This window comes from Phyllostomus discolor, chromosome 1 (genome assembly GCF_004126475.2).
Source record: "Phyllostomus discolor isolate MPI-MPIP mPhyDis1 chromosome 1, mPhyDis1.pri.v3, whole genome shotgun sequence".
Classification (NCBI taxonomy): Eukaryota; Metazoa; Chordata; class Mammalia; order Chiroptera; family Phyllostomidae; genus Phyllostomus; species Phyllostomus discolor.
Genome location: NC_040903.2, coordinates 116612504 through 116636287, shown reverse-complemented (window position 1 = coordinate 116636287; position 23784 = coordinate 116612504). Strand labels below are relative to the sequence as shown.

Sequence of the window (23784 nt, the reverse complement as noted above, 5' to 3'; positions counted from 1 at the left end):
TCAACTAAGTCCTCTATGTACACAACTGTCCCCACCCCGCTATTTCCAATGTTAACTAATCCTAATTCTAGGTTCAGTCTATAATACACTCTCTCAAGGAATCCCAAAATATAATTCATATGCCAAGGCTTCCTCAGTCTGTGACAATAATACATTATTATTACCCAAATCCATTATTATACAAATTCAAGAACTTTAAACTTTTACCTATTGGATTGCAAGAATTTAGCCCCAGCTCCCATGGTATTCCCTGTCATTTCTGGGAGTTCCACAGAGGCTGTCCCTTGTGGACTCAAAATGTGTGTGTGCTCATGTTCCTCTGTCCTGGACTTGCTCTAGACCACTGCCCCAGGCTCTGACCTCACCAGGTTCTAGATGACTGTTAGACTCTGCTGTAGCTGTTGCTGATGGGCTGAAGAAGGGTTGGGCAGTAGCGGACACCAGCCTTCACATTTATTATTAGGTCTGAAGTGTGGGATAGACTCCTCTGTTAATTCCCTTGGAGTGTAGCTAAAATCAGAATGTAAAGACTACGTTGCCACAGAGAGTAACTTTAACTGTTCTGCAGAGGGTAGGGAGGATAAGGTAGCTGTTTTAGTAAAGGCACTGGGTGCTGCAGGCCAGGGCCCTAGGAACCACTATACATTAAACACCACCAGGTTGTAGGAGAAGCTTTATTCTGTCATCAAGGTCACCAAGGAACCCGGACACTAGGCAGATTTTACAGCTTCCTCTACAGGGTGCTATGTCTCCATCCAGGATCTTTTCCAAACCATCTCCTGTGTGCACTTCCTCTGAGGAAGTTTTGTCTTGACCTTGTGTACCTGGAATGAAGGCACAGTAGCAGAAATGTGCAGGTTAGATTTGCCTAAATACATAGGCTAATCCCCCCACTTTGTCTCCAGTAGTCCCACCTTCATCCTCATAATCAACATCCATACCCCACATCCACCCACTAAACAGTTAAAACAGACCTAGATCTTATTGAAACCCTGCCTCTCTATCCTGGTTCTGATTTTTGCTGAAGAACATAGGGTGCGGTGAGAGAGCCCGCCACCAAATCTCTTTGGATCCACTGAGTAGCAGATGCTGGCTTCTCTCCTCTGATTCTTTCTTCTAATGTCATCTTGGCTTTCCCACTGCTTCCTTTCTGGAGGTTGATAGCTCTAAAGGAGAATGTATACTGTTAACTGAGCCTGTTTGTTCACAAGAGCTGGTGGCTTATAGCCCTGCCTCTCCCACTTTCCACAACCTGCTGGGCAAGCTTTACTTTCACAACAGTAGAAGGGGATACTGCCCATCAGTTACAAACTGCCAACTGAAAAACACCACTACTTTTCGGTTGGTTCGTGTCTCTTCCAGGTTTGGTAGCTTTTACATCCTAACTGATGGTGCTCTGAAGTGCAGAATCACCGACCAAGATGATACTGAGAACACCAGCAAGGACCTTAACAAGTTTTTCAAGTGATTTGGACTTCTACCTCTCCAAATTAAAAGTGGCATCACCTCTCTTCCCAGGGTATTAGATTCACTGTCTTCAGAACTCTGGGAGGCTTGCCTTGCTACTCCTGCAGCCTAACTTCACATCACAATGTATCATTAAGGAAAGCTTCAGAAATGTTTGGATACAGGTGACCCACATGGATGTTCTGTCTATCTAAGGCACTCCTCTCCCTGGACCAAGTTTCTTACTCTCATGTACAAATACGATCTTTTGTACCTTAGGGTATAAGATTTTTAAAAATTATATTTTATTGTTTATGCTATTACAGTTGTCTCAATTTTTCCCTCTTTGCCCTTCTCCACCCAGCACCCCTACTCCCTCAGGCAATCCCACATCATTGTTAGTGTTCATGGGTCATGTGTACAAGTTCTTTGGCTGCTCCGTTTCCTGTATTGTACTTTACAATCCCAAGGCTATTCTGTAACTACCTATTTGTACTTCTTAATCCCCTCACCTCTTCAGCAATTTCCCCACATGCCCACCCATCTGGAAACCATCAAAATTTTCTCTCTATCCATAATTCTGTCTCTGTTCTTGTTTGCTTAGCTTGTTTTTTCAATTCAATTGTTGATAGATATGTTTTTATTGCCATTTTATTGTTCATAGTTTTGATCTTCTCTTTAATAAGTTCCTTTAACATTTTGTATAATAATGATTTGGTGATGATGAACTCCTTTAGCTTTTTTCTTGTCTGGGAAGCTCTTGATCTACCCTTTGATTCAAAATGATAGCTTTGCCAGGTAGAGCATTATGGCTGTAGGTCCCTGCTTTTCATGACTTTGAATATTTCTTGCCAATCCCTTCTAGCCTGCAAAGTTTCTTTTGAGAAGTCAGCTGACAGTCCTATGGGAACTCCCCTGTAGGCACTACACTGCTTTTCTCTCTTTTTTAAAAAATATATTTTATTGATTATGCTATTATAGTTGGCCCATTTCTCCCCCTTCACTCCCCTCCACACTGCACACCCCCTCCCACCCACATTCCCCCCTCAGTTCATGTCCATGTGTCATACTTATAAGTTCTTTGTCTTCTACATTCCCATACTATTCTTACCCTCCCCCTGTCTAGTTTCTACCTACCATCTATGCTACTTATTCTCTGTACCTTTTCCCCCTCTCTCCTCCTCCCACTCCCCTGTTGCTAGCCCTCCATATGATCTCCATTTCTGTGGTTCTGTTCCTGTTCTGGTTGTTTGCTTAGTTTGTTTTGCTTTTGTTTTAGGTGTGGTGGTTAATAACTGTGAGGTTGCTGTCATTTTCCTATACATGTTTTTTATCTTCTTTTTCCTAGATAATCCCTTTAACATTTCATAAAATAAGGGCTTGGTGATGATGAACTCCTTGAACTTGACCTTATCTGAGAAGCACTTTGTCTGCTCTTCCATTCTAAATGAAAGCTTTGCTGGATACAGCAATCTTGGATGTAGGTCCTTGCCTTTCATGACTTGGAATACTTCTTTCCAGCCCCTTCTTTCCTACAAGGTCTCTTTTGAGAAATCAGCTGACAGTCTGATGGGAACTCCTTTGCAGGTTACTGTCTCCTTATCTCTTGCTGCTTCTAGGATTCTCTCCTTCATTTTAGTCTTGGCTAATGTAATTATGATGTGCCTTGGTGTGTTCCTCCTTGGGTCCAACTTCTTTGGGACTCTCTGAGCTTCCTGGACTTCCTAGAAGTCTATTTCCTTTGCCAGAGTGGGGAAGTTCTCCTTTATTATTTGTTCAGATAACTTTTCCACTTGTTGCTCTTCCTCTTCTCCTTCTGGTACCCCAATAATTTGGATGTTGGAATGTTTAAAGGTGTCCTGGAGGTTCCTAAGCCTCTCCTCATATTTTTGAATTCTTGTCTCTTCATATTGTTCTGGTTTAATGTTTCTTTCTTCCTTCTGGTCCATATCATTGATTTGAGTCCCAGTTTCCTTCCCGTCACTATTGGTTCCCTGTGCATTTTCCTTTATTTCCTTTAGTGTAGCCTTCATTTTTTCCCCTCTAATTTGTGAACAAATTCAAGCAATTCTGTGAGCATCCTGATTACCAGTGTTTTGAACTGTGCATCTGATAGGTTGGCTATCTCTTCATTGCTTGGTGGTATTTTTTCTGGAGCTTTAATACGTTCTTTCATTTAGGCTATTTTTTTTTTTTGTCTTCATGCACCTGTTACATAGTGAGGGGAGGAGCCTTAGGTGGTCACTAGTGCACTGGCAACCCATGTCACTGTGTTGTGATGCTGTATTTGGGGGAGGGGTCAAGAGGGAACAATGGTGCTTGCTCTACTCTCTGCCGGATTTCAGTCACTTCCCCTGCTTCCCCCAAGCAAATTGGGTCTTTCTGGTGTTGATTCCTAGGTGGGTCCGTTTGTGTACATTCTAGGACCGTGTGGGTCTCTCCAATGAACTCTCCTGTGAGGCTAGGAGTTCCTCCCAGCAACTCAACCCCCACAGATGTTTTCAGTTGGTGTTTTGAGGCTTTATTTCCTGGCGTTGGGACCCTGAGTTGTGTGGTCTATTTTGCTCCCCAGTTTTGCCTGGTTTATCTGTCCACAAATGTTGGACCACCTTGTCTAACAGCCACCTTGTGCGCTGGGCCCCTCCGCAATCTGCCACCTCAGTGGATCTGCCTGCTGCTGCCCCATGAGCCTGGGGTCTGCCAGCTGCTGCCTTGCACACCCAGGGTCCACCAGCCACTGCTCTTTCTGCCTCAACCCCTCTCCACCCGGCCGCCTGACTCTGCCCCTCCTACCAGCCTGGATGAATATGTTTACTTTAACTCCTTGGTTGTTGGACTTCCATGCAGTTCAGTTTTCTGTCAGTACTGATTATTTTTTGTTTCTAAATTGTTGCTGTCCTTATTTTGGTTGTGCGAGGTGGCACAGTGTGTCTACTATGCCTCCATCTTGGGTGGAAGTCTCCAAACTGCTTTTCTCTTGCTGCTTTTAAGATTCTCTCTTTGTCTTTAACCTTTGGCATTTTAATTATGATGTGTCTTGGAGTGGGCCTCTTAGCATCCAACTGGTTGGGGAGTCTCTGTGCTTCCTGGACTTGCATGACTTATTTTCTGCACCTATTTAGGGAAGCTTTCTTTCATTATTTTTTTGAATAGACTTCCAATTTCTTCTTTCCTTTTCTTTCTGGCACCCCTATGATGCAAATGTTAGAATACTTGAAGTTGTCCCAGAGCCTACTTAAATTATCCTCATTTTTTTGGATTCCTTTTTCTTTTGTTTTTCTGACTGGTTGTTTTTGCTTCCTTATGCTCCAGATCATTGATTTGATTCTCAGCTTCATCCACTCTACTGTTGTTTCCATGTAAATTATTCTTTATTTTAATTAGTGTATACTTCGTTTCTGACTGGATCTTTTTTTATGCTGTTGAGGTTCTCACTATGTTCCTTGACCATCCTTATAACCAGTGATTTCAACTATGCATCAGATAGATTGCTTATCTCCATCTTGTTTAGTTCTTCTGGAGTTTTCATCTGTTCTTTCATTTGGTCATGTTTCTTTTGTCTCCTCATTTTGGCAGCCTCCTTGTGTTTGTTTCTATGTATTAGGTAGAGCTACTTTGACTCTGTGTCTTGGTAGTGTGGCCTAATGTAGTCAGTGTCCCGTAGGGTCCAGTGGCACAGCCTCACCTTCCATTACCCAAGTTGGGTACTCAAGGTATGCCCTTTGTGTGAGCTGAATACATCCTTTTCTTGTAGTTGAACCTTGATTACTGTTGGCAGGTCAATGGAAGTGATTTACCCAGGCCAGTCAGTTGCAAGGACTGGCGGTGGCCACTGACCACCAACTGCTAGCCTGCATGGAGGGTCAACTGTGCAGGAGATTGGTGGTGGTGCTCTAATGTGGTCTGTAGCTGTTCACTGCATGCACAGGCTCTGGGGTATTTCAGGTGGTGCAGGCCAAAGTCAGTCTCCACCTGTGCTTTGCCCAGGGCCACCCTGCCTGAACTATAAAGCAATCTGAGATGGCTTCTACTTGTGCTGGACTTGGAGATTCCCAAAGTCAAGCTGTGCTTCCAGGCTGGCTCCTGTTAGTGTTGGGCCCTGAGCCACTTAGGAAGAAGTATGGGGGCTGGAGGCGCACTAAGGCTTGTTGTTGCTTGTTTGAGATGATTCAGAAAGTTGTGAAGCCTAAGTCAAGTCCAGACATTAATAAGGAAAAGCAGTTTTGGTGGACCCATAGGTTAGGTGGGCCAGAGCCTCTAGGGGTCTTCAGAGTAGGGTGAACAGTGTTAGCCAGGTTGATGAAGTCTCAAATATGGCACCTGCCTGGCTGGCATCTCTGTGGTTCTATGATGGGAGGGTTCAGAAAAGAGACAATGGCCTCTGTCTACTTTTCTGCCTGGAATAAAGCTGTCCCTCAACTCTTACCTTAATGCCAGATACTTCAGTTCCTCCTTGTATGCCACTGGTGCCTTTCAAGCTGCTACCCTGGTGCTGGAGCTCAGAGGGCATAAGTCTGAGAAAGTCTGTTTGTGGGTTCTTTAACAGGAACTACCAGTGACTGCAGAAATGTCTTCCACTTACTCAATCCCCACTGATTTTTGCAGCCTGAAGTTATGGGGACTTATTTTCCTGGCATGCAATCCAGGCCTGAGGAGCTGATTGCGGGGCTGGGATGGGACTCTTCACTCCTGAGATATCCCTCCTGAATTTTTATCCACCACACATGGTTGTGGGATCATCCTGTTCCACATCTCTGGTCCTCCTACCAGTCTGGATGGGTATGATTTCTTTAATTCATAGTCATCAGATTATGAATTCAACTAGATTTCTGACAGTTCTGAGTGATGGTTGTTCTATATTTTAGTTGTAATTTTGATGTGGTTTCATGAGGAAGTAAGCCATGCTTACCTATGCCACTACTTTGACAGGAAGAATTTCTAAGCTTTTGAAATTTTTATGGCTAAGCTTTGTGAAAACTGTCATTGATTGATTGATTGATTTGTTCATTCATTCATTGTATTTTTTCCATTACCATTTATCCCCCTTACCCTCTTCCACCTCCCTGACACACTCTCCCCCCATCCCCCACCAATCACCACTTTGTTCTTCAGGTCTATAAGTTCTTTTTTTGTTTGTTTGATCCCACCACACTGCAATGCATCCCCTACCTAGAACTGTTAGTCTGCCCTCTATGATTCTGTCTCTCTTTTGCTTTTTAGTTAAGTTTCTTGGTTTGATTTCACATATCAGTGAAGTCATATGATGTTTGTCTCTCTCTCACTGGCTTATTTCACCTAGCATAACACTCCAGGTTCATCCAGGCTGTCACAAATGATTAAATTTTCTTTTTTCTTTTCTTTTCTTTTTCTTTCTTTCTTTCTTTTTTTTTTTTTTACAGCCAAGTAGTATTCCATTCTACTGATGGACACTAAGTCTGCTTCCAAATCTGGCTATTGTGAATAACACTACAGTGAACATAGGTGTGCATATATTCTTTTGAATTAGTGTTTCAGGTTTCTTTGAATAAACCCCCAGAATAGAATTGCTGAGTCAAAAGGGAGTTCTGTTTTTAATTTTTCTGAGGTAAATCCATACTGTTTTCTAAAGTGGCTGCACCAGCCCTGGCTGATGTACCTCAGTGGATTGAGTGCGGGCTGTGAACCAAAGGGTGGCCAGTTTAGTTCCCAGTCAGGACACAAGCCTGGGTTTTGGGCCAGGTCCCCATTGAGGGCCACGTAAGAGGCAACCACACATTGATATTTCTCTCCCTTTCTTTCTCCCTCCCTTCCCCTCTCTCTAAAAATAAATAAAATAAAACCTTTTAAAAAAAGATTCTAAAGTGGCTGCACCAATCTACATTCCCATCAATGGTGCAGAAGAGTTCCTCTTTCTCCACATCCTCACCAGCACATGTTGTTTGTTGATTTATTGATGATCTCATTCTGAGAAGTGTCATGATATCTCATTGTGGATTTAATGGGCATTTCACTGATGGTTTGACATTGAGCATCTTTTCAAATGTCTATTGGCCATCTGTATGTCCTCTTTGGAGAAGTGTCCTTCAGGTCTTTTCTACATTTTTAAATTGAATTGTTTGTTTTTGGTTTAAGTTTTAATAAATTTTGTATATTAAACACCTTATCAGGTGTATCGGTGAATGTGTTCTCCCACTCAGTGGGTTGCCTTTTCATTTTTGATGCTTCATTTGACTTTGCAAAACCTTTTTAGGTGATATACTCCAGTTGTTTATTTTTTTTTCTTTTCTTTCCCTTGCCTGAGGAGATATATGAGAAAAAATATTACTACGAGCAATGTCAAAGATTTTACCGCCTATGTTTTCTTATAAGATTTTTATGGTTTCAAGTCTAACATTTAATTCTTTAATCCATTTTGAATTTTTCTTGTGTGTTGCATAAGAGGGTGATCTAGTTTCACATTTCTGCCCATATCTGTCCAATTTTTCCAATATCATATTATTGAATAAACTGTCTTTAGCCATTGTATTTTTTTCATCCTTCATCAAATATCAATTAGCTATAAAGGTGTGGTTTTATTTCTGGGCTTTCTATTCTATTCCACTGATCTATGTGTCTGTTTTCATGTCAGTACCATGCTGTTTTGTTTATCATGGCCTTGTAGTAATGCCAAACTATAGTTTGGCATTATGTAATGTGAATCTACCAATTTTATTCTTTTTTCTCAGGATAACTGTTGCTATTTAGTGTTTTCAGTGGTTCCGTATAAACTTTTGGAATATTTTTCTAGTTCTGTGAAATATGTCATGATATCTTTTTTTTAATGTAGGAAGAAACCTTTTTTTTTTAAGATTTTATTTATTTACTTTTATAGAGGGAAGGGAGGGAGATAGAGAGAGAGAGAGAAACATCAATGTGCGGTTGCTGGGGGTCATGGTCTGCAACCCAGGCATGTACCCTGACTGGGAATCGAACCTGCAACACTTTGGTTCACAGCCCACACTCAATCCACTGAGCCACACCAGTCAGGGCTACATCATGATATCTTGATAGGAATTGCATTGAATCTTTTTTTCCACATATTTATTAAATGGACTTTATTTCAAAAATCTTCAAATTATATGTGATATGCATATACATACATATATACATATATCTATCCAGAAAGTATCCAGCAATGTACTATGAAAAACAGATACATTTATTGAAGAAGATACAAGATACGAGAAACATTGTACATAAGGCAATGATGTCTCAGTCCCCTTCAAATTGGTCACCTTGGGATCTCACACAGTTCTCCCAATTGCCATCAGCTGCCCTGTTGTATTTTCCTGAATCTCACTGATGGTCTGAAATCTCTTCCCTTTCAAAGGTGATTTTAGTTTTGAGAAAAGCCAGAAGTTACAGGGTTCCAAATCTGGAGAATAGGGGGACTGAGTCCCCTAGGTGATTTGATACTTCACCAAAAAACTCTGCACAAGACATGGTGCTTGAGCGGGTGCATTGTCATGAGGAAGCTGCCAATCACCAGTTGCCCTTAGTTGTGGACTTCTGAATCATCTGAATAGTTTCTGCGGAGGAATGTTCAAGCTCAATGTTAAGTTTGATTCAGATTCATTGCTCTACTCACTCAGTCATTTTGAATGTGACCAATACATAGTACAAATGTTCACTCAACAGCTCTACCGCCCGGCTGGAATATTTTTAAAATTTAGTTATTTTTTATGTCTGGGTACAAGAACAAATTTGGCATATAATTACATTTTTCATATTATTGTTTTTTTGTTCTTTTAAAATATTTATTTATTTATTTATATTATTTCTTATTGTTGTTGCAGTACAGTTGTCTCCATTCATACTCCACCACTCCCTCCACTCCCATTGTTATTAAAAAACCAATATGAAAAGCAGCCCAATACTTGCTATTTTCTGTTTTACCAATTTTGAGTTCATTGTTCACATATTTTAACAGAAACATTTTTGTGATTTTTTTTATTTTGCACAACGACCTGCTTGAGATAATAACCTTCTTTGGACTAGGGCTAACCTCGGCCTATATCAGAACACCAGAATACTTCACTATAAGGTCATTGTAGATTTGGTTAGACTTTCTTTCTTTCTTTCTTTCTTTCTTTCTTCTTTCTTTCTTTCTTTCTTTCTTTCTTTCTTTCTTTCTTTCTTTCTTTCTTAATTGGTATTCATTTACAGTTGCCCTGCCTTTTCCCCATTGCTCTCTCCTGCCCCGCACCCCCTACTCCCACATTCAATCCTTCCCCCCACTGTCCATGCCCATGAATCCTCTACTCATGTTCCTTGGCTTGCCCCTTCCCCTTCTTTTTCCTGTCATCCCCCTCACCACCCCCCACTGGTCACTCAGTTTGTTCCTTGTTTCCATGCCTCTGGTTCTATTTTCCTCATTTGTTTGTTTTGTTGAGTAGGTTCCACTTATAGGTGAGATCATATGGTATTTGTCTTTCGCTGCCTGGATTATTTCACATAGCATAATACTCTCCAGTTCCATCCATGCTGTTATGAAAGGTGGGAGTTCATTCTTTCTTTCTGTTGTGTAATACTCCACTGTGTAAATAGGCTGTAGTTTTAAAAAAGATTTTATTTATTTATTTTAGAGGGGAAAGGAGGGAGAAAGAGAGGGAGAGAAACATCAATGTGTGATTGGCTCTTGTGTACCCCTTACCAGGGACCTGGCCTGCAGCCCAGGCATGTGCCCTGACTGGGAATTGAATCAGCGATCCTTTGGTTCACTGGCTGGCACTCAATCCACTAAGCCACATAAGCCAGGACAATATACCATAGTTTTTTGATCCATTCATATACTGGTGGGCACTTAGGTTACTTCCAGCACTTGGCTATTGTAAATTGTGCTGCTCTGAACATTGGGGTGCAGAGCTTCTTTTGGATTGGTGTTTCAGAATTCTTAGGGTATAATCCCAGTAGTGGAATTGCTGGGTCAAAAAGCAGTTCCATTTTTAATATTTTGAGGAAATTCCATACTGTCGTCCATATTGGCTGCACCAGTCTGCGCATGAACAATGTATTAAGCTTCCCTTTTCTTCACAACCTTACCAGCACTTGTTGTTTATTGATTTGTTTATTATGGCCATATTGACCAGAGTGAAGTGGTATCTCATTGTGGTTTTAATTTGCATCTCTCCAATGGCTAATGATGCTGAGCATCCTTTAATATATCTCTGGGCCCTCCTCTGTATGTCCTCTGTGGAGAAGTGTCTGTTCAGGTCCTCTGCCCATTTTTTTTCTTTTAACAAATGTATTTTATTGATTATGCTATTACAGTTGATCCATTTTTTTATCCCCTTTATTCCCCTCCACCCTGTACTCCCCTTCCACCAGCATTCCCCCACCTTTAGTTCATGTTCATGGATTGTACATATAAGTCTTTGGCTTCTGCATTTCTGATACTATTCTTAACCTCTCCCTGTCTATTTTGTACCTACTATTTATGCTTCTTATTCCATGTACATTTCCCCCCATTTTCCTACTCCCCTTCCCTGCTGATAACCCTCCATGTGATCTCCATTTCTGTGAATCTGTTCCTGTGCTACTTGTTTGCTTGGTTTGTTTTTGTTTTTGTTTTTAGGTTTGGTGGTTGATAGTTGTGAGTTTGTTGTCATTTTACTGTTCATAGTTTTGATCATCTTATTTTTATTAATAAGTCCCTTTAACATTTATACAATAAGGGCTTGGTGATGATGAACTCCTTGAACTTGACCTTACCTGGGAAGCATTTTATCTGCCCCTGCATTCTAAATGGTAGCTTTTCTGGATAGAGTAATCTTGGATGTAGGTCCTTGCCTTTCATAACTTTGAATACTTTTTTCCAGCCCCTTCCTGCCTGCAAGATTTCTTTTGAGAAATCAGCTGATAGTCTATGGAAACTCCTTTATAGGTTACTCTGTCCTTTTCTCTTAAGATTCTTTTGTTATTGTTAATCTTGGCTAATGTAATTATGATGTGCTTTGGTGTGTGCTTCCTTGGGTCCAACTTCTTTGCGACTCTCTGAACTTCCTGGACTTCCCAAACGTCTTTTTCCTTTGCCAGATTAGGGAAGTCCTCTTTCATTATCTTTTTAAAATAAGTTTTCAAATTCTTGTTCTTCCTTTCTTCTTCTGGCAGCCCTATAATATGGATATTGGAATGTTTAAAGTTGTCCCGTAGGTTCCTAAGCCTCTCATATTTTTGAATTCTCATTCTCGCTTTTCATTCTCTTCTAGTTGAATGTTTATTTCTTCCTTCTGGTCCAAATCATTGATTTGAGTCTTGGTTTCTTTCCCGTCACTGTTGGTTCCTGGTTTCCTTCCTGTCATTGTTGGTTCCCTGTATATTTTCCCTCACTTCACTTTGCAAAGCCTTTGCTTTTTCTTCTATTTGGTGACCATACTCAGCCATTTCATGAGCATCCTGATTACCAGTGTTTTGAACTCTGCATCTGATAGGTTGGCTATCTCTTCATCGCATAGTTCTATTTTTGGAGCTTTGATCTGTCCTTTCATTTGGGCCATGTGTTTTGTTTGTTTGTTTGTTTGTTTGTTTGTTTTTGTCTTGGCATGCCTGTTATATAGTAAGGGTCAGAGCCTTAGGTATTCACCAGGGTAGGGCAACCCACATTGCAGCATTGTGGTGCTCTTTGTGGAGGAGGGGTATGAGAGGGAACAGTGCTGCTTATTTGGCTCTCGACTGGCTTTCAGTCCCTTCCCCCACTTCCCCCAAGCAAAGTGGGCCTTTCTGGTGTTGATTCTGGGTGGGTGAGTTTGTGGACATTCTAGGACCTTGTGGGTCTCTCCTACAAACTCTCCTGTGAGTCTGGGAATTTATCCCACCACTGCAACCCACACAGGTTTTTATAGTCAGAGATTTTGAGGTTTATTTCCCTGCCCTGGAATTCTGGATTGTGCAGTTTGTCTTGCTCTGCAGTGTTCTTCCCAGTTATCTGAACACAAATGTGGTACTGCCTGGTCTGCCAGCCGCTGCCTTGCAGTCCTCTCCATCCCAGCTGCCCATCTCCACTCCTCCTACCAGTCTGGATGAATGTTTCTTCTTTAACTCTTTGGTTGTTGGACTTCCATACAGTTTGATTTTCTGTCAGTTCAGGTTATTTTTTGTTTTTAAATTTGTTGTTGTCCTTCTTTTGGTTGAGCGAGAAGGCAAAGTGTATCTACCTACACCTCTGTCTTGGCCAGAAGTCCCCCTTTGCCCATTTTTAAATTGTGTTGTTTGTTTTCCTGGAGTATAGTCATATGAGTTTTTTATATGTTTTGGATCAGATCAAACCCATGTTCAACGTATCATTGGCAAATATATTTTCCCATACAGTTGGTTCCCTTTTCATTTTGCTGATGTTTTCTTTAGCTGTGCAGAAACTTTTTATTTTGATGAAGTACCATTTTTTTATTCTTCCCTTTATGTCCTTGCTCTAGGAGACATATCCATCAAAATATTGTTGTGTGGAATATCTAAGAGTTTCCTCCCTATGTTCTCCTCTAGGGCTTTTATAGTGTTGCAACTTATATATAAGTCTTTTATCCGTCTTGAGTTTATTTTTGTGTATAGTATAAGTTCATGGTTGAGTTTCATTTTTTTGCCTGTAACTGTCCAGATCTCCCAAAACCATTTGTTGAAGAGGCTATTTTCCCCTACTATGTCTGTATTTCCATTAATCTCTCTCCTTTTATGTCCATCAAGACTTACTTTACATATTTAGATGTTCCACGGTTGGGTGCATAAATGTTTACTAGGGTTATATCCTCTTATTGGATTGTTTGCTTTATCATTATGTAGTCTCATTCTTTGTCTATTACTATAGCCTTAGTTTTAAAGTCTACTTTGTCAGGTGTATGTACTGCTAGCCCAGCTTTTTTTTCCTTTCTTTTTCCATGAAATATATTTTCCTATCTCTTTACTTTTAGTTTGTGTGTACCTTTCATTCTGAGGTGAGTCTATTGAAGACAGTATATATGGGTCTTGTTTTTTTTATCCATTCTATTACTTTTGATTGGAACATTTAGACCATTTACATTAAAGTGATTATTGATAGATACATATTTATTGCCATTTTGTTTTTTAACTATCTTCCTTTTTTTCTTCTTCTTAAAGCAAACCCTTTAACATTTGTTGCAATACTTGTTTTGTGGTAACAAACTCCTTTACTTTTTATTTGTCTTGGAAGCTGTTTATTTCTTCTTAAATTTTAAATGATAGCCTTGCTGGAAAAAAGTAGCCTTGATAGTTCGTTCTTGCATTTCATCACATTGAATATTTCATGCCAGTCCCTTCTGGCCTGAAAGGTTTCTGTTGAGGAACCGATGATATTCTATAAAGAGGTCCCTTGTAGGTAACTAACTACTTTCCTCTTGTGGCTTTTAAGATTCTCTCCTTGTCTTTAAGCATTGTCATTTCATTGTGACAATTTTGGTGTGGGTCTCTTTGGGTACATCTTGTTTGAGATTCTCTGCACTACCTGTACTTGTATGTATTTTTCCTTCACCAGGTTAGAGAATTTTTGGTTATTATTCCTTCAAATAGGTTCTCAATCCCTTCTCATACTCCTCTCCTTCTGGTATCATTATGATGTGGATGTTGTTGCACTTCATGTTGTCCCAAAGGTCCCTTAAACTATCTTCAGTTTTTTAATTTGTTTTTGGTTGTTGTTGGTCTGATTGGATTTTTTTTCTCCTTTATCTTCAGAATTGCTGATTTGATCCTCTGCTTCATCTAACCTACTGTTTATTTCTTCCAGTGTATTATTTATTTCAGATATTGCATTCTTTATTTCTATTGGTTCTTTTGTATGGTTTCTATGTTTTTTTTTTCATGCCATTGAACACCCTTATAATTATTACTTTGAATTCTATATGATAAATTGCTTGCCTCCATTTTATTTAGCTCTTTTTCTGGAGAATTCTCTGGTTCTTTCATTTTGGGCCTGTTTCTCTGTCTTCCTATTTTGGCTGCCTCTTTGTGTTTGTTTTTATGTATTAAGTAGATCTTCAGAGACCCTGGTGCACCCTGTGTCAGGTGCTGCCTGTGAGTGGCCCTGGGGAATCTTAGGATCTCTAGTTTGTGGCTCCTTCTGCTGGGCCTGGATGAGTTCTGAAAGTACCAATCTGCACACCAAGGTTTGTTTTTACTAGCACTGCACCTGGAAGAGGTCCAGCTAATGTCTTAAAGCATCCAGAGAAGTCACCAAAACTGATATTTAAAAGCTGAAGTAGGTTTCGATTCTACAGGGGATAGAGGTTTAAATTCAGGTTTGGGGACATTGTTTTTGTTTTGTTAGATTAATTTTTAAAACTATGAAAGAAACCAATGCAGCTGTTTTAGACTCTGAGTCTAAATGTTTAGTTTGGTTAGGTAATTTGTGGTATATGATTATGACTAGTAGATTTTGCTCCTTTGAGAGGTTAGACTGCTGTATGCAGAAATCTTTCATCTTTCCTTTGGATTTGTGAGTGACTTTATTTAGTTTTCAGGAGATGAGGAGTTATGACATAGAAAATTGTAAGAGAGCATGAAAGCCCAGTCTTCCTCTCAAGGTAGAATAAGGCTGGACTGTAATATATTTTATACAGGAGTTGAACTGAATATCTTATACAGTGTGCTTTATGTTTTAAATATCAGAAATAATGTGAACTAGCTTAAGCTAAAGGGAAAACTTATTTATAGGGATTCAGAAGAATCTCATAGACTCCCAAGTCAGAAAATTTGCTGGGCATTAGGGGATTCTAGAGGAGACTGGATCAAGCCCACCAGTCACTCAGTGTCTCTAGAGTTGCTGTATCACCCAATTTTGTTTATGCTTTGTTTTACCTTTATAGCTCAGTTTTTCCTATTTATTGGTATGTAAGTGACCTAAAAGTAATATCCTAGCCTAGCTTTATATATTTTTGGTTCACGCAAGCAAAAGAGGAAATTAGCATTAATCAGTCTCAAATCCAAATTTCTAAGCAGAAGAATCAAATTGGTCCAAGGGTAAGATTCCCTTCCTTAGTTCAATTAGCAGTACTCAGGGGGCTATTGGTAAGGGTCCCAGTCTATAAACAAGGGCTGCTAAGGCCCATGGGAGATTGTGTGCTAAATACTTTAAAAGATGCCTGTCACTGAGCTTCATGCAGATTAGTCTGGGCTGGTGGTTCTGACTGGCTACATATACTGCTAATTCTGTGTGATCCAGTTTTTAGAAAATGTGCTACTCTTGGGTTATTATGTTTAAATGTGGCTAAATCAAAGAGCAACTCACATCTGTGACTGGGGATAGTTTCTTTTAATGGACATTATAATTGATGATGTTAGTAACTGGTAAATTCTAGAAAAGTAAATGAAATTTTAGAGGCCAGTCTTAGAGTGGGGTAATCTTGCATACATAATTTTGTGTCTCTGGGTTCCTTGGAAGCTGGATTGGGATTCTTAGGCATAGAAGTGCTTAGAGAACTTTCTATGGTAGAGATGAACTGGCCCCTGCTCCAGTGAGACTGGAAAGAAGCTAGACAAGGAGGCACCCTGCAAAGGATGTTGAAGAAATCTCTGGGTCTGTGGTATCTCAGAAAAGCTATATCATCTTGCAATTGTAACTTAGCTTCTATTTTTTGCAGTTTTATAACTTTATTCAAAAACCAGAAGTTACTTCTCATTGCATTAACTGTTTGTAGGGTTTTTTTTTTAAAGTGGTGACAGGTATGTAGGTAACCAACGTATAGAGCTTGTTTGGTGTATCTTCATTCTCATTACATTTTCTAGACAACTACACTCAAAAACAGTATGGCACATTCTTTATTCCTTTGGCCCAGATAGCTTTGTTGAGCCTTGTTGGTGTCACAGTGCACATCTGGTGTTCCCATATTCTTCATGGCAAATTTCCAGATCTGAGTGCCCAAGAGGCATGCTTCTTAGAACCCACTCCATGGTTAGTTATACTTGTGAATGCTGATGGTGTATTCTCTGATCACAACCTCAATGATGGCAGAACAGCCCTTCTTCTTGCCATCCTTTTTGTGGGAGCCATTCTTCCAGGTCTAGGATGGAAAGGTTAGCCTCTGTTTCTTAAAACATTTTTTGAGAAGCTAGGAAGGATCTGTTCCATATCAGGGATATGGTAACAAAGGGTGAGGTTTAGCATTCCCCTCCTCTCTTACCAACATCCTATTTGAAGCAAATGGCAGAACCAAAGAGAGCAGTGATCTGGAGCCAAAAGGAGAGGGGAGAAGACTGTGTAGAACTTGGGTAAGGGCTTTGGAGCAAAAGAACTTTAGCAGACTTCTCTTTAAACAAACAGGAGATAGGACCTTGAGGAAATTTCAAAAGAATGGGAGATATTTTGGGTGTTAAATCCAGAGTGTTAAATCCCTGCAATCCAGTAAATTGAGAGCATGAAATTATTACAAAATAGGAGTTAAAGTAAAAGTAACTTCATTTTGTAGTCACAGGATGACAAGGCTTATACATGTCAGATACATTTGAAAGAGAAATAAACAGAAACAAACTCCAACTATGGTTTAATCACTAAACAAAACATAACATGCTGTTTTGTAGCCATTAAAATGATGTTTACAGTGTAATCTTGGAAAACTGTTATAATATAAAGTTAAAAATCACGTGATATTGAGTATTATATCTACTATTCATAGAAGATAGAAAATATTAGAAAGAAATAAAATACTATCAAAGGTTATCTCTGGGAAGTGGGATTAGGGCTCATTTTCTTCCTTCGTTTTGTTGTTTTGTAGTCTTTCCAGTTCTTATATTGGACATTTATTACTTTTAGAATTAGAATTGGGAACAAAAAAATTAATCTATGGTATGATGTTAAACTCATACTTCTTATTAGCTATTTTACATCTAAGTTAATGTGTTAACAAACCCAGAGCTATTTGTATATCATCTTTAGTTTTGCAAGGACAGCTTTGCCTTCTTCATAATAAAGAAATTCCAAGTATCAATAAAGAGCTGAGAAAAAAGATCTTTATTGTTTTTCTGGATGCCACATAGCAAGCTCAGCTTCATCTACTTAGTCCTCACTCCCTTCTCAGACTCTATCTGGTTTTCTTGAGAAAGGTTCCCCACTGGACTAACCAAGCCTTTCCTTTCTCCTTCTCTTTGACAGATTATCTCCAATATTCCAGGGCCTTCTTCTTAATCTCTGTCCTCCTCATACTAATTGGTCTTGGCTGGCTCTTAAGCTCTTGCCTCCCTAGAAGAGGAAGCAGGACCACCAACTTGGATCTGAAGATATCCATGCTCAGCTTCCTCTCAGGTACAAATGCAGACTGGCGGGGTGATGCTGGGGTAAAGTTGTCAAGGGAACAGACTTTCTTTGTGGGGCTTTCATCTACTTTTTTTGCCCCTTTTCTCTTCTTCAATATGACATCAAGTTGCCAGGTACCTACCCTGTCTTATTGTATAAAACACATTTTAGGTAACTTTTGCTAGGGGAGAGGTATAAGCCCCCATTTCTTCCCCACCTTGGTGAATTTCCAAATTTGATCGTGCCATACATATGGCATCTGGAAGCAGAAGAGGTGGGGGTGGTAGTGAAGACAGACTGAAGACACTGATGGGTTGTGACATCTTTTCTTCTGGTCCTAGCCATCTGCTTGCTCCTCTGCCTCATCCTATTTCTGGCACAGGTTCACTGGCACACCAGGGATGCCATGGAGTCAGATCTCCTCTGGCCCTATTATCTTAATTGGTGGAGTGACTTATTATACATCTTTTCTGGTGAGTCCTGCCTTATCCTGGAAGGATGGAAGGGGAAAGCACTTCTTGAAACAGAGGTAGAATCTAGGAGAAATAGAAGCACTGACTGTTCCTGTTTAGAACATATATACATTAAGAGGCATTATGGTATGAAACTGAAAACTTAGAGTTATTAATCTGCTGTGCAACTAATTGACCCATAGACAGGTTGAGTGACTTGCTTAAGACCACACAGAAAGTAGTGGATCTATGATTTGAACCCAGGAGGTTCAAGCTTTTTCCTAACCATGTGGGAAATACTCTAATGAAATGGGAGTACACAAGGGTAAAGTAACTCTGCTGGGAGAGAGATGGGTTGGCTTCACTGAAAAGAGACCTTTTGAACTGAGTATTTAAAGGATAAGAAAGAATTTTAAAAGCCAAAAGGCCGTATGTCTATTGAAACTAACCTCAAATTCTTCTCTTCCCCTAGGGATCATCTCCTTCCTCAATTACTTAACTTTCAGATTTCTTCCCCTTGATCAAAATGTCACTGTGATCCCCACAGAGAAGTCAAGGCTAGGAATTGGTCCAGTGACTACAGTATCATCTGCTGAAAATGAAGGGACAAGGTCTGAGATAGGACCTTCAAGTGATGGAGAGGAAAAACTACCAAATGCAGAACTACCAAACACAGAAATGTGATGGTGATTAGAAAATTCAACTACTGTCTGCCTTGAAGATGGGAGAGAAGCTAACTGAGTTGGAAACGATTGTGCAGATTATTTTAAAAACTCTCCTAATATCATGTCCATATTACTGAAGGAGACAGCATTAAAGCTGATGAAGTGTCCTCTGTGTGTGTTGGATCCAAAATATGTATGATAATCATAAAAAAAGTAATGATACCTCACTTATGAAAAAATTCTATAAGAAAGCATCAGTGTTTAGGGTCATGAATGAAAGAAATTAGCAATAGATGCAGTGTGTGGATCAGAGATCTCTTCGGGCATCAGGGATCTCATGGACCAAAGAGATGCATGGAGAAAAATGTCATCTAATTCTGTTTGAAAATTTCATTATGTGTGTCTGTGGGTACACTCAGGATGGAGGTACTTGGACAATATTATTGAATCTGAATCAGGGATCATTACCAGTAATGGAGTGAACACTGATAGAAATAATACCTATCACCCAAAGGTGCTGGGGGGATTCTGGAGAATCCATGCGGTCCCATTACCTTTGGGAACTGGTAATTTGAAAACCTTAGAGCATATTTTCTAAATCCATTTGCTTCTTGTTAGACTGGGAGCTACCTTAACCAGATATCCACAAACTCTCTGAAATTCTATACAAAACTTGTTTTTACACATTCCTGTGAAGAGAGCCACAGCCTCTATCAGATCCTTGACAAGCCTGTGGCTCTTTTAATTCCTTGGGTATCAAATGTTTCACTGGGTCCAATGACGATGAAGGTCTTTCTTCAGCCTAAGTGTATATGTGGACAAAATTGAAGGATTTCACCATGTTTTATATACTCTGTAAGATTAAGTAAGTGGGGGCAGGGGGATGGTTCTGACAATTATATAGAACCTTTAATGGTTAAATAACCCTTTCAAACCCCGACCAGCTTCCATGCAGAAGGTTCTTGACATTCATTTTGTTCTTTATTTCTTTAGTAACTGGCACTACTATTCTGTTGATTGATGTCCATTCTTCTCCTCCCCAAGCCTGACAAGGGAATGGACCACAGTGCCCAGCTTCTCTGCTTGCTGTTCTTAAAGATAAGCCCTAGGGTATTTTTTGTTAAATAGAGAGTCACCAGTAACCTTTGTAGAAAACAAAACAGAAATGGAGCAATTATGTAGTTCTTATAATTCCAGTCCCTGATCAGTAATTCCTGCACTTCCAGGTGGTAACTGGAAGCCCAGTTGATTAGTACTTCTGCATTCATTTTGAAGGGAAGGAGTTTATCAGCACATGCATGTGTGCACCCACACACAGAGACACACATACAAATACATATATATGCACACACCTTGTTTTGACTCTGCTTTAGAAAACCCTTTTCCCCATGTTGGCTCCTCGTTGTAGCAGGTGATCTTAGGACAGAATGATTGCTGCCTCCTCATTCCAATTGGCCTCATTTCAGAGGCTCTTGAGTCTTTTTCTGGGCCATTGTCTGGTTCTGAGAATAGACATACAGTCAAGTCCAACTCCTCTTCCTCCCATCACCACTCATGCACAAAGTATATCCCACATGTTGACAAATTAAGGACTCAATGAGTACACAAACTTCATTTATAATTCAGTTTGAATACTTCATTATATGACTAAATTGACAAGGAGCTGAGTAATGATGACTCTCCAGGGAATTTTAAGTAGAGTGAAGAGAAGGAAGCAGGTCTGAAAGTAGAAGATGCTAGATAATAGGAAAGTAGTGCTAAAGACCCTGGCTATTTGGGGAGAATACGCAGTAATTATAACTACATTTCTGCTTTGCTAGCAGAGAATGATCTGATCTTATAAGCAGAGACAACCTTTTGTTGCTCCTTTATAAACTGAATGCTCTATTTTCTTTCTTTCTTTCTTTCTTTCTTTCTTTCTTTCTTTCTTTCTTTCTTTCTTTCCTTCCTTCCTTCCTTCCTTCCTTCCACAGAATTACTTTAAAACCCTAAGTGGATTTTCAATAAGATAGCTCAGTAAATAACCCTTTAATATATTCCCTCTGCTCCAAACACATTGCATGATAGAGGAAAGGATGGGGAGAGAGATTATATTAATTCAGGTCAAAACAAGACAAGCAGTTTCACTGACCAGAAACATAAGAAAACACAAGGCTATAATTCAAGTTAAGCCATAGACCTAATGGGCTCTAAGTTAAAAGGTAAACAGAGGTAAACAGGAGGACAACTGTGGAGTAAAAAGAACTATCAGTGCATCTAGTCACTGGCATGGACTAGGGCCAGGCTCACAGCTCTAGCTCAGCTCTAGCTCAAACTAGGGACGTATGCAAAAAAACGAACACAAACTACTTCCAAACACTGATGGGGCTGTAACTTATTTGGAGCCACAGACCTGAAGAGGTAAAAGGAGACAAATACAACCTTGTTTGACCAAGCAGCCCATTGATCTTCCCTGGTAGCATAACACAACAGAAAATCTAAAATACCATATTATGAGACCTGATCCTAAACTAGGGCCTCTGGCCTAAGAAAGAAAACCCCCAAACTACTGATGGAACAAGCATAGAGGGAGGGAAAGAAACAAAAAGGGCAACAACAACAAAAAAATGTTGTATCTGCAAATAGGAATACCAAACATACAAAAAATTTTCAGAAAAAAACTCAAATTCAACAATCAGAATATAAATTTGTTTCAGATTATTTAGGATATAGTATAATAAATACTTCAAGTATTCTTAGGACACAGAAGGAGCTACGATGGAACCATGGATTACCAAAAAAGAGACCAAAAATGATGAAACAAATATAGAAATACAAGAGTTAAATAGAAAAGATCAATTAGAAATCACAGAAATAAAAATACATAGCTGTTGTCATAGGAAATATAGTCAATAATATTGTAATAAGTATGTATGGTGTCAGACAGATACTAGGCTTATTGGGGTGATCATAAATTATATGAATGTCTAATGACTATGTTATATTCTTGAAACTAATAGAATACCATTTGTCAACTGTAATTTAAAAATAAAAAATATTTTAAAATACATGAGGTCTCCAGCAATTCCAGTGCTGGGATTATACCCTAAGAATCCAGAAAATCCAATTCAAAAGAACGTATGCACCCCAATATTCATAGTAGCACAATTTACAATAGCCACGTGCTAGAAGCAACCTAAGTGCCTATCAGTAAATGAGTGGATCAAAAAATTGTGGTACATGTACACAATGAAATGCCATGTAACAGAAAGAAAGAAGGAGCTCTCACCCTTCATGACAGCATGGATGGAACTGTTGGAGAGCATTATGTTAGGTGAAATAAGCCAGGCAGTAAAAGACAGATACCACATGATCTCACCTAGTGGAACCTAATCAACAAAATCAACAATTGACCAAAATATAACCAGAGACATTGAAATAAAGAACAAACTAACAGTAACCAGAGAGAAGGGGGGAGAGGGAAAATAGGGGAAGGGCCATCAAGGAACATGTATAAAGGACACATGGACAAAGCCAAAGGGGATAGGCTTGAGGGTGGGGAGGTGGGAATGGGTGGCATGGGGTGGTATGATGGGGTTAAAATGGAGACAACTGTACTTGAACAACAATTTTATATGTATACACACACACATGCACACACATATATATGTATATACATATATATTTATATATATATATATATATGAGGTCTTTGGAAAAAGCCCAGCAATTGTCAATATAACAAGAATGGCTTGTGTGACATCGATGTAACCCAGCAACTAAGAAGAGTAGACTGAAATGTGCACATATAAACAATGATAACTTCATTGTACAAATCAATGGGGGTGGTAGATGCCATTGAATGAGCATGTGTACTGGGTTGTTGTCACATTCAAAATGACTGAGAGAGTAGAGCAATGAATCTGCATCAAATTTTGCATTAAGCTTGAACATTCCTTCATGGAAACTATTCAGATGATTCAGAAGCCCACCGCTATGGGCAACTGATGATTGGCAGCTTCATCACAACACACCCACCCATGCATCAGGTTTGGTGCAGAGATTTTTGGTAAAACAGCAAATCACCCAGGTGACTCAGCCCCTCTATAGCCCAGATTTGGTCCTACAACTTCTGTTTTTTCCCAAAATTAAAATCACCTTTCAAAGGGAAGAGATTCTAGAATGTGGATGAGAGTCAGGAAAATACAACAGGACAGCTGATGGCAATTGGGAGAACTGTATGAGGTCCCAAGGTACCTACTTTGAAGGGGACTGAGGTGTCATTAACCTATGTACAATGATTCTTGTATCTTCTTCAATAATTCATATTACATGGCTGGATACCTTCTGGACAGACCCCGTATGGTCATTGGGATAAAAACAATTCAATAGATAGGGTAAAATCTAGATTGTACACACAACAAATTGAGAAAATGTTTTGTATTCAGATACATCTATAGTATTTGCAAAAAGTGACCAAATACTATGTCTAAAAAAAGTTACAATAAATTTCAGGCTATCAATCAGCCCATGTTTCCTGACACAATGAAATTAAAGTAGAATTCAATAAAAAGAAAAGAATCTATAAAACTTTTTTTACTCTTGAGAAGTTAAAAATGCTCCCTAAAATTCATGGGTAAACAGAAAATCTCAATAAAGCCCTGGCTGCTGTGGCTCAGTTGGTTGGAGCATTGTCCCATACACCAAAAGTTAGGCTGTTTGACTCCTGATCAGGGCACATACCTAGGTTTTGGGTTCATCTTGGACTGAGATGAATATAGGAGGCAACCAATCAATGTTTCTTGCTCACATCGATGTTTCCCTCGCTATCCTCCTTTCTCTCACTCTAAAATCAATGAATGTACTTTAAATTTGAAAAAGGAAATCACAATGGAAATAAACAAATATCTAGAAGTGGGCAACAATGAAAGAATTGCTACAATCAAAACCCATAGGTGAGATACAAGAGTTCTGGCCAAGATGGAGGCATAGA

At 39.5% G+C, this 23784-nt stretch overlaps 1 protein-coding gene across 5 annotated transcripts in view; it reads left to right on the top strand.

The window, feature by feature from the left end:
- The window catches only part of TMEM202 (transmembrane protein 202), a 39399-nt gene extending 20420 nt beyond the window's left edge, over positions 1 to 18979 (top strand). For 2 of the 5 annotated variants that reach the window (XR_004903760.1, XR_004903761.1), the window contains 3 exons: positions 17555 to 17704; positions 18078 to 18168; positions 18620 to 18979. Coding sequence is in view for 3 of the 5 variants with exons in the window: in XM_028507810.2 (XP_028363611.2) it covers positions 17555 to 17704; positions 18037 to 18168; positions 18620 to 18831 (494 nt within the window). In the remaining 2 variants the exon portion in view is untranslated. Of the gene's footprint in view, positions 1 to 17554; positions 17705 to 18036; positions 18169 to 18619 lie in introns of all 5 variants that reach the window. The other 3 variants (XM_036028280.1, XM_028507810.2, XM_036028283.1) reach the window with 3 other exon arrangements.
- Positions 18980 to 23784: the final 4805 nt, after the last annotated feature.